Source organism: Lolium rigidum, chromosome 6 (genome assembly GCF_022539505.1).
Source record: "Lolium rigidum isolate FL_2022 chromosome 6, APGP_CSIRO_Lrig_0.1, whole genome shotgun sequence".
NCBI classification, from domain to species: Eukaryota; Viridiplantae; Streptophyta; class Magnoliopsida; order Poales; family Poaceae; genus Lolium; species Lolium rigidum.
The window spans coordinates 294,692,172-294,703,174 of NC_061513.1; the positions used below are offsets into that span (position 1 = coordinate 294,692,172).

The 11,003-nt window shown below is 43.7% G+C and overlaps 2 protein-coding genes across 2 annotated transcripts; one reads left to right on the forward strand and one right to left on the reverse strand.

Moving 5' to 3' along the window:
* The first annotated feature begins 288 nt into the window (after window positions 1-288).
* On the forward strand, window positions 289-4,642 carry LOC124666178 (protein root UVB sensitive 5-like). The gene is made up of 15 exons (XM_047203528.1): window positions 289-442; window positions 542-592; window positions 709-848; window positions 1,126-1,226; window positions 1,465-1,523; window positions 1,888-1,934; window positions 2,003-2,081; window positions 2,186-2,258; window positions 2,370-2,459; window positions 2,831-2,890; window positions 2,989-3,102; window positions 3,263-3,323; window positions 3,415-3,533; window positions 4,076-4,171; window positions 4,258-4,642. Exons 1-15 carry the CDS (start codon window positions 321-323, stop codon window positions 4,504-4,506), a joined length of 1,461 nt encoding a protein of 486 aa, XP_047059484.1. The 5' UTR covers window positions 289-320; the 3' UTR covers window positions 4,507-4,642.
* A 1,962-nt stretch (window positions 4,643-6,604) lies between these two features.
* Window positions 6,605-10,515, reverse strand: LOC124667098 (DNA damage-binding protein 2-like). The gene is made up of 11 exons (XM_047204425.1): window positions 10,212-10,515; window positions 9,750-9,840; window positions 9,100-9,227; window positions 8,859-8,981; window positions 8,661-8,749; window positions 8,461-8,581; window positions 8,178-8,269; window positions 7,764-7,893; window positions 7,432-7,680; window positions 7,146-7,342; window positions 6,605-7,062 (listed from the first exon to the last, which is right to left on the reverse strand). Exons 1-11 carry the CDS (start codon window positions 10,479-10,481, stop codon window positions 6,831-6,833), a joined length of 1,722 nt encoding a protein of 573 aa, XP_047060381.1. The 5' UTR covers window positions 10,482-10,515; the 3' UTR covers window positions 6,605-6,830.
* Between the last annotated feature and the right edge of the window lie 488 nt (window positions 10,516-11,003).

Below are 11,003 nucleotides of genomic sequence, written 5' to 3' on the forward strand. Positions count from 1 at the left end.
AACTTTAAAAGAATTTACTCCTAAAAAAGTAGTACAGTATATATTTTTCATGGCAAGTTTATGTAAGTAATAAACCACGCTGTTCACTTGAGTATCCCCCCGTTCAAATATATATAAACAATTCCTTTATTTAGATACATGTATTTTTAGATACATGTATTTTTTAGGATGAACATGGGGTTTTATTGATAGAAATATGATACTCCAGTGCGTGTGCTGTGCTGCGAGATGTAGTAAAAACTAGTGGACTGCAAGCTGTGCTGCCTATCCTTCCAGTTCCACCCACCGGTCAGCTCAGTCCATAGCACCGGAGCCGGAGCATGCTCTCCGTCGGCGGCCGCCTCCACGGCGGAGCTCCCCCATGGCGAAGGCCCCGCCACCGCTCCTGCCTCGCGTCTCCGCCTGCCTCCAGCAACAGCAGCGGCGGCCCCAGCGACTCCGAGTTCGTCCCCAGATTCCGCCGCTCCCTTTCTCCAGTTCCTGCTTCCTGCCGCAGTTTCCTCCTTTCTTTGAAATGAAGAAGCGTGACTTGCTCTCGCAGGAAGGCCAGACCTGTGCTCGTGGAGAGGTACCGGGACGGCGCCGCCAAGAGGTTTGCCTACCTGACTGAATTTGCAAAGAGTTGTCAAGTCTGCATTTGGAAACCATGGATGGTGAGCTGCACAACTGACCCCGAGTTTCTCACCATCTGATTGATGTGATGAACAGGTATCTGTTGGACGGCGACTCGAAGCTGCAAGTCCACTGGGAGAAGCATGACTCCTCGATGAACAGTGCTGAGGACGAAAATGTGAAGTCTTCGATTCCCCAGGCCATCAGGGATTTTGTGCTTCCAGCAGGGTTTCCAGGTGAATGCTGGTATAGGGTTCAGCTTTACAAGCTAGGAGATGCAGTGAATTGAGGTGTTTGCTGATCACAATGCAGAAAACAAATGATTTTGCTTCAAAGTTCTGTATCTTAATTTTGTTGATCTTACAAACTCCTAGCACTTACTGTCAAATATAGAGCTTGTCTTTAAATAGGTAGCTTCCTCCCTTTCTCTTGTCATATCCTACAGCACTGAAACTATATACCCCACTTCTCAAACCTCTTAACTCTCTCTTGCCCGGTGTTCATGTGTTTCAGAGTCTGTTTCGGACGACTACCTGCAGTACATGCTACTGCAGTTCCCAACAAACGTGACAGGGTGGATCTGTTACACACTGGTTACATCAAGTCTTTTGAAGGTATCCCATAATTTATCATCACGATCATGTTTGCAGAAGTAAACAATTAAATATAATTTACAGTAGCATCTTATGTGATGTGATATATGATCCTATGGATGACATTATTGTGTAGCTCTAAAATAATTTTTGATATTTTGCCACGTGATCCCAAACAACATCAATCCGAAGATTTTCAAGTCATACACTTAAATTATTATCTCAAAATTGATGATTAGCTGATCATAGACTGGCACAGGCTGTAGGTGTTGGGTCCTTTACTGGAACTTCAGCAGCTGCCTCTGCCGCTGCTATCAGGTCATTACCATCTTTGATTCATTGTATGGACTACTAGACACTCAGAACTATCCTCTATCTTCTTTGGAAGAAAAATAATCTTGATATTTGTTTTAGCTTAATTATGTTCCATCCTAATTTGGTCACCTTTACTTGTATACACAACTTGAAAGAGTTATTCTTTCTCACAGACCCTGAAAAATATGAATAAGATTTTTTCTTTCTCAAGAACCTTGAGGCTTTACCAAATACTGTATGAACGTACCTGAAGGCAGATACCAACATTCTAACAGCCAAACATGAAACACGGATGCGAGTGGATCAGCTGATTTTATGCTCATGGTTAAATCACCTATTTTGTTTGTGATGATGTAAACTTCTGTAGATGGGTATCGAAAGATGGCATAGGAGCTTTTGGGCGTATTCTCATTGGTACGATTATGCCTGACTGCTTTTTTAGAATATTTTATCCTGGAAGATTTATGAATGACTTGATTTAGGTGGACGTTTCGGAACGCTTTTTGATGACGACCCAAAGAAGTGGCGGATGTATGCAGACTTCATTGGGAGTGCTGGAAGGTTCATGCACTAACTCTTTTGAATAATAACAGAAAATAAGTAAAATCAAGTGAAGAAGAAAAAATGACTTAAAATATTGTCTATTTATCTGTGCAATATGGCAGCATCTTTGATCTCACCACTCCCCTCTATCCTGGTTACTTCCTCCCACTTGCATCATTGGGGAATCTTGCAAAGGTATATTAGAAACAACACATTAATTCATTACATTTTAGTTTTACATTCTAAGTTGAACTTTGTAGAGAGCTCCGTGTATAGAAAATTATTGACTACAAACTTCTTGGGCAGGCTGTAGGAAGAGGATTTAGAGACCCTTCTAACCGTGTTATCCAAAATCACTTCTCTAAGTCTGGAAATCTAGGGGAGATTGCTGCTAAGGTACATAGTTTCTTCCAGTAATCTTTCTAACAGTCAGTTTGATATCATTATCCAATCATTCAGTCACTTTGTTAATCCGTAGAACAATAGTACTCCATGCGTCCCAAAATAAGCTGCTCAAGTTTGTCTAGATACGGTTGTATCTAGACATATTTTTAGTGTGTAGATACATCCGTATGTAGAAAAAATTGAGCGACTTATTGTGAGACAGAGGGAGTACTTTTTATGTATGGAAAAACAGCATCATATTATGCTCATACAAAATTTCCTTTGGAGATTATGCACTATTTCACATTTTTGGCTCAATATAAGAAAATCTCTTTGAATAATTTTGCGAAACTTTCGCCAACCGACTCTGATGTTTTTTGCAGGAGGAAGTATGGGAAGTAGGTGCTCAGTTGTTAGGCCTTTCTATCGGTGTACTTATTCTGGTAATACTATTCATCAAGTACATGGAACCTCCTTTTGGCATGCCAACCTTACTTTATCATTGTTTGATATATCATTCATAGTTGGTATTTCATTCCAGGACACGCCAGGCATACAGTCGTCATACTCAACTCTTACTTTGACATGGCTTGGCGTTCGCCTTCTACATCTTTGGTTTCGCTATCAGTCCCTAATAGTTCTGAAGTTCCGCACAGTAAGGTGCTTGACTTGAATTCCGTTGGTTCAATTTAATAAATTTCAATGCGTATATGTTAGGTCATGTTTCTCAATCAGATAATAAATGGATGGCATAAATTGTTGGAGTTACTAGTCTTCTATTCATCACATGTGTTCCTCTTCATGTCTATTGGTAGGTAAACCTAAAACGTGCTCGGATTCTTGTGAGATCACATGTTGCTCATCATACAGTTCCTGGTGACATCTTCTTTACTTCTTTATTTTGTCTTTTCCTTGGTTGCTTTATGAAAAATTGTTTGTAATACTTGTTGTTATCTTCCTGCTCTAGGCTATGTTGCTTGCAACGAGGGGGAGAATATTTTAACATGGGAGAGATTCTTGCGTCCCCAAATATCTTTTGGTGTGTCCATGGAGAGGATGCTCGGTGGAGAGGATTCCACTAACATGGTATGATTCTTTAGCATATTGCCAAATGCAAACCTGAGAAACTGATTCCTCATCTTGGTAGATTAACTTTTCGGTTATTATGACTTTATCATTCCAATATTTGTTGTTGGGGTTCCTTTGCAGTTAGAATTGAGGGATAAGGAAATTTGTCTGGTTAGTATATGCATAGTGATATATATAGTCACAACAACTGTTTTAGGACTCTACCCATACCCAGTTTTCCTGCGAGAATTGCTGCCAGTTCTTAACTTAAAGATGTAACCTAAGTGGAACCCAAGTATCCAACCCATACCGAACTTTTTCCTCCTTCCTTAGGTCATTTCAGAATAGTGTGGAAGTACAATATTTTCCCTGAAAACTATTGTAAAAGCAATTGTTGTCAGCTAAAATCAGCTGTAGCTTAGTCTGGCAGAGTTGATATCAGCGATCCTTCATATCTGGTAAGCCATATGCTAGTTGCCTAGTCCTTCCCTAGTAAGTTCATAACCGATCAATGAACTCTGATATCACTTGATCATATATGTTCCTAACTCTCAAAACAGGTAAATAGGCTAGTGAAGCTGTACAAGAATGAGAAGTACATCCTCTATGTTGAGCAGCTTGGATCAAACGAGCCAGTGTTTCTGGTCACATTCAAGGTGATCTACTGCTAAATATCGGTGCATGAAAAATAGTAAACATAATATCAACAAATTCATAAGATTGTCTGTTCACTTATTTTCAGGAGGCAGCAACGAGCATGTCGGTCCTAAGAAGCCTATGGCAGGCACACTGGCTTCACGAACATGAGCTAAAGCCGAAAGACGACGTTTTCGATAGGCTAGAAGAGAGCCTCACCGCGTTGGGGGGTGAATTTGATGACTTCATCGGCCAAATGGAGGAAGCTGGCTGGGATCAAAGCCAGATCTTTCTGAAGGTGCCGAAAGAACCTGTTCTGGTGCTGGAGCATCAGCATCTTGACCAAGAGGCGTAAGAAAACAAATTTTGGGGTTTGACCGATGCTGACCTAGTACATTCGAACCGAACAACAAACTGAAAGTCTGAATCCTCCGATGATATATGTTTAGCAAGCTAACAATCAGTATAGTGCGAGATTTTTTTACATGCAGCCTAATCTATACCTAATAATAAAGGAGCTAAGGTTTCTGCCAAAAAGTTTCGTCAACGCTTTTTCTTGGACTGTTTTGCCCTCCCACCAAATCACATAATACTTCAGATTGCCATTATACCGTTTCAGTCTTATTCTTGTTCGTCCCCACCGAGACCTCGCCACGAGGAGGCCACTCGAGACGAAATCCTCGCCGACGGCCACCTCCGCGTCGTTCCTGCCGCCGCTTCAAAATCCCCCCCCCCCCTTCTCCGAGCAAGATTCTTCTTCTTCTTCTTGCTTTCTCAGAACAGAGCACATAGGCTCGTGGGAGGCGCCGAAAGAAATCCTCGCCGACGGCCACCTCCGCGTCGTTCCTGCCGCCGCTTCAAAATCCCCGCGCGCTGCTCCTCGGTCCTCGACACTAGCGTGCTGTGGCACCTACCATTCTGCAACACCTACCCATTGTACAGGTACTGGAGCTGCCGCAAGAACCCCACAGTTGCAAGCCGATGCGCTGAATCCGCTGCTGAAGATGCCGGCGCTGGCAAAGGCAGGACCTGATTGGTGATAGTGCTGGCGGAGGCATACCTGGTCCATGGCGCGGGCACTACCCTCCACGATGAAGCTCGCGCTGAAGGCCACACCGGATGGGGGAGCGCCGGTGGATGCTTCCTTTGGGGAGGCACGGTTGATGTTCTTGGCCTCCTCCTCCTGAAAGCTAGCGTCTTGAGGAAGCTGGCATGAACTGGCTGCCTCCATCCCTAGCACGACAAGCCAACGTCCGGCGGCGGAAGGCCACGACCACCAATACTTGGGGAGCTGAATCAATCACGTGCTGAATGTTTTAGCTGTAAGGGGTGCTCTGCACATGTTCGTTCATATGCTCGTGAGAGCTGAATTTTTTTTTTGCGAAAAGAGCTGAATTACTTATTTGTTAGTACAGTACATCATTTTCTTGTTGTGTTGGGAAATAAAGGTCAATAATGCACACAACGTCAAATGAGAACTTTAGTGATTCAAGTTGAGAAGTACGCCCCTCGAATATTTTCCATCTTTCAGCTCTTTACTTCACTGGTCTTCTCTTGCACATTCGCTCCATATATAAAAGTCCCGATAAATACATGTTGATCGGAATGAACTTTATTATGTTTTCCATTGTTACAAGAGTGAGCCATATAGACGAAGGTCATCGGTTTCACTTGAGTTTTCGCTTGATTTTCAAACTGCTGATTGATAAATTACCATGATTTGGACATGTTTATTTTTATCCGAGAAAGGAAGTAATTTGTAGTCCGATATTATTTTTCTCTATTTGCTTAAGAAGTTAAGCTATTGTATCGTTAGCCTCACCTTATTTTCTCTTCGGATTTTAAGCTAAATGTAATTGTTAGGCCAAAATGAGAATTAAATTATATTATGTTCTTCATGGCATAAAAATATCCAGTAAAAAACAATTTGTAGAACCACGCTGACACCTAACAATAAATTTGTCCGGATTTATATCTTAATAAAATTTAAGTGTGGGGCCGGTTTGCAATCTAATATTTTTATATTTGATTACATTCATCATGAATAGGAGAAAACGTGATCACTACTGATGATAGTGAAAAATATGAGGAGTGTCAACACGGTTTTGTAAAAATGCTTGAGTATTGGTTTCTCCCGGTGCAACGCACGGGCACTTTTCCTAGTGTTGTAAAAAAAACAGAAATTTACTGTTAGTGCATTAGTTGGTTTTGCTATAAGATATCCAAGTCATGTTCTGTCCCACTGGCATAATCCCATACATTCCAAATATTCACATGATGGTACATTGTTGTTCATGGTGTTGCTATAGTTTTTACTCTGCTAAGAGATTCCATTTGTGCATCTTATAGTTTCTTCACCATTCATCATGGGCAAAAAGCAGACAACAGAAACATGCAGATGATCAGCAACGCGCATACAAAACTGCATTCAAGCTACCAAGTAGGAGGGGATATAGAGAAACGATCGTATATATACACAGATTTAACGCCTAAAGCACATCATGACTCAAACTAATTCTAAAAGTTCGTTACCTAAGATGTGATGTTATAATACCACATGCCTTCAGCATGTTACCTAGGACTAAGAAGCGAGATGGTACCCAAAAGGAGCTGCATTAGCAGCTGCTAACACGTTCGTTCCTTCTGCCAAAATTGCCGCTGCACTAACTACATTCATCATCAAGCTTTGGATTTGCCCTTTCCCTTCGCGGTATGGGTGAATCGAGTCTTCTTTGCTTTCTTGTTCTTTCCATCAGAACCGCCATCCGAGTCGTCATCGCTGCTATCGCCGCGCTTGCCATTTGCTTTCTTCTGCGAACCTGACCCGTACACATATTCCTTGACCTTTTGGCTGGTCCTTTCTTCTGTAGGATCATCAGAATCGTTCTTAGGTTTCCAGATGAAGATGGACCTGCATGCACAGACAGACATTGTTAGTAAAGAGCGGGAACTGCTTCGAGATATTTGTGTAAATACTGATTGATTGGTCTATACCTTGAACTTCCTGTGGCCAGGATATCGTCTTGGGGGTGTAGCTTGTTCACTGGGCTGATAGTCGTTATGTCGGGATCCATCACCTCAGCCAGAAGCTTCCCAGTGCTGGTGTCTATGAAATCAATGGGATGCAGAGCAACCCCGTTGTGGTTTTCACTTATGTAACGACCGATAACTGCAACAGTTTCTGAATAATCCTGCATAGCATTAAAACATTCAATATCAAAATTGGGCATGGTAATGAAGAGTCAGGATAAAAGAAGAAATTGCAGCTACAACTCTGAACCTTTGGATCCCACTCGGCTTTGAAGGGAGTCAAGTGACGGTTGAAATCATGGCTGTGCACGATTTCTCTACTCGGGGATTCTAGATCGCCAAAAATATAATCCCAGACACGAATTCGGTTGTCCTGGCATGTCGTCAAGATCTTGCTCCCACTTCGCGGAGAAAAATATCCTGAATTGACAACCCGTCCATGAGCAAGGCTGGCAAGAGCAGACTTTGGCTCAAGTTTCCTTGTATCCCAAATACGGGCCTAATAATCACAGAAGTGATGGGAAATATTAGATACCAGATAAACAAAGGGATGTCTAGGTAAGCAGAGCAGTGTAAACTCACAAAGTGATCATTTCCGCTGCTTAGAAGAACTTCAGGTTGAGCAGGGTTGCAATGAAGGCCAGTTACCTTGCTACCCTTTTTATGTATAAGAATTGGTTGCCCGATTCTTTCCTTTGACCGTCTATCCAGTCTGTAAAAATTAAGGTGTAAGACACGGACATATAACTCACAACAGAAGGCCAAAAACTCAACGTGGGGAAGGAATAAAATGGAGTATGTCAAATATGATAATAATATAAAACGATCTCTTTATCACATATGAGATATGACAGGATACAGCAACATCGTGAACTCAGAGAAAAAATATTAAAATGCACGGGAAGTCAACAGTTCAAAGGAAGCTGCATATACTTGACCTAAGATGTTAATCTCAAATAAGGTATCAAACAGCTTTACAGGGATACTCATACTCACAAGTAAAGAAACCCAAAACTATCTGCCACCAAAAGAAGGCCTTTCTCAGAGTTTAAGTCCATTCCATATATCATGCGCCAAGTGCTTGGACCCTGTTAAGATCAACACATGGTTGATTAAATCAAAGCCCAGAGTGGATGAAAATTTGTTCAGAACAGTGCAAGCACATGATTGTCTAGCTTCAGTACAACATGCATAAATGCAAGATATTGGGCATAGAATGTTTTTAAGCAAAATAATCTATATAAGCTTGATGGGAAGGGAAAAAGTGTGGAAAACTTACATTCCAACCATCCGGGTTAAGATTTAACAATGGAGAGCCCATTCCCGTGTCTAAGTCTGTGCTACTGATAGTCCCATCAGAGGAGGCTGTGTATAGCACTGCATCATTGGCGGTGTCCAACCTGAATAAGATCACATCAAGTTGCCATATTTCATCTCGCACAAAAGAACTGATACTAGCCATGAAGGAAAAGCTCTTACTTCATAGTGTTCAGAATACAGGAATGCACGGAATCATAGGTGATCTTCTCATGCAACTTAACATAATCCCAAATGCCTAGTAGCCCTTTCTGTGTGGAAATGAAAAACAAAGGGATGGTCAGTAGTCGCCTATATGTACCTGCAACGCGACCATATTAATTAAGCGGACAACAAAGCCCAGTGGTCAGACTGCAATACCTTGTCTCCTGATAAAAGCACATTGTTCTTGGTTGGATGAAACTCCAAGCAGGTCACGCGCCTCTGGTGGAATTTTATGTTACCGCACTCCAATTGATTGGGTACCAGAAACCGTGGCTTGACCTAGTATCAGAGAGGAACTTAGTTTTGGCGTGAATGGTACTAGGAAAAAATAGTGGTGCACAGTGTTGCAACTGACAACGGTATGGGAAAAGAGTAGAGGAGCCATCAGTTCACGCACCATGGAAATTTTGCCTTTCACTTGGCTCTGGAAGACGTAGTCCAGTGAAGTGTTTGTGTTCCTCCTAGGGGCTGGGATAACACCATGCTCCATTGCTACCCTGTGCGGGCAGGTCAAGGTGGTGTGCCCTGCAAAGCGCAAGCGACGAAAACGTGTGGTATCAGTCACTCGGAAAGTCTCCATTCATGTCAAGCTTTCAAGTAGTACATGGCAACACATAATTATAAACATTCAAAGGAAAGAGCTGTTTTAGATTCTTGTGTTCAGATACATGAGAAAATAACAGGTGGGGGTTTATCAACACCGAACTAGTTTCGTCACACTGATCTGAACAGAAGTGCAAGTTTCTTTCAGAGACTATCTTGAACAAGCAGTTTGGTCTAAACTCCTGTGAGTGAGCAAGTAGTCACTAATTCAACCTGATTGAGTTTATGAAGTACACCATTCTAACAGGGATACAGTACCGGTTCCTAACCCCAGCAGTTCGAAATCAATCCCAAATGCACAAACAAACAAACATAGAAGCATAATGTACAGATATCAGGACCTGGCATCTTGGAAATAAAGGAAGCAAGACTCTTTCACTTGACAATCCAAGATGCAGAAACAAACTATGACACGAACAGGAACAGTTACGAGAATATGAGGACCTGGCATCTTGCAGAGGAAGCAGGGCTTCATGGGGCAGTCGATGTACACGGCGCCCTTGAACCCCGCCTCGTGCCCCGTCTTCTTGCACACCTGCAGCCAGACGAAACAGAGCACGCATCAATCATAACTGCAGTTAGAAGGAGCACTCGGTGCAGACACCATCAACACCTCCCCACCAATGGAACTCAAATTCACACTGAAGTGGATGGTGAAGAAGGAGCATCAGACCAAGTAGATGCGAAATGGAGCGGCCATTTTCATTGCGAACGCAAAGGGCAAGCACCAGGGCAAGAAGGAGGCAGCCGCTCCTGCTCTACCGAAACCCCCAAATCAGCGACGGGCGCCGAAAATACCGGAAATGAGCGTTCTTTATGAAGGCAATCGACGGCGTGCAGCGAAATCGAGAGGTATAAGGTAAGGGGGAAACAGGTGAAACCCCCGGCGGCGGCGGCGGGCAGTACCTTGCACACTTTCTTGAGGCTGATGGTAATAGGGCCCTTCCTCCCGCCCCTCCCCGTAGCCGCCGGAGTTGGGGCTTTCCTGGCCGCTGGCTCTTCGGCGACCGCCGGCTCCTCCTCCTCATCGGAACCCTCCACCACCTCATCCTCTTCTTCCTCTTCCTCTTGCTCGTCCTCAGAGGAAGATGATGAGGCCTCCTCCTGCTCTTCCTCCTCCACGTCCTCGTCGTCGGAACGGCGGCGGGTGTAGACGAAGCGGGCGCGGGTCGCCATTGTGGAGGGCGGCTGTGGCCTCGGGAGGCGGGAAGGTGTGGTGTGGGGAGAGACGCGACGGCGGCGCGCGGGGAGACCAAAAAGCAGCCGCCGCTTTGGGTTCGTGTTCGTGTGGAGTCGAGTCGGTTCAGTTCGGTCCCCGCCGCTTTGGGTTTTCTTTCTTTTTTCTTGATGATCTTCGTGCTGCTATAATGGATTTGGGATTTTCTTTTCGTGTTAGAATAGTTATTTTATATTATTTTAATATGTGTTTATTTTACTCAATTAGTCTAGTACTTTTTACTGACCATGCTTTAGTATGGTAAGAAAATAACCCTCTCAAGATCTGCTAGCTCTGAGGCCACATCGGGCTTATTTTGCGTGGAGGGAAAGGTCGCGTTGCTTGCCTCATTCGGCTCCGTCCACCGGAGCGCCAAGAGGAAAAGCAACATCACCCCCAGCCGCCGAGCACCGCCCGCCGGCGTCGGCCACCAAAGCTCCACCGGCATCACGCCAAACCGGGACAGAGCCCGCACACAACTA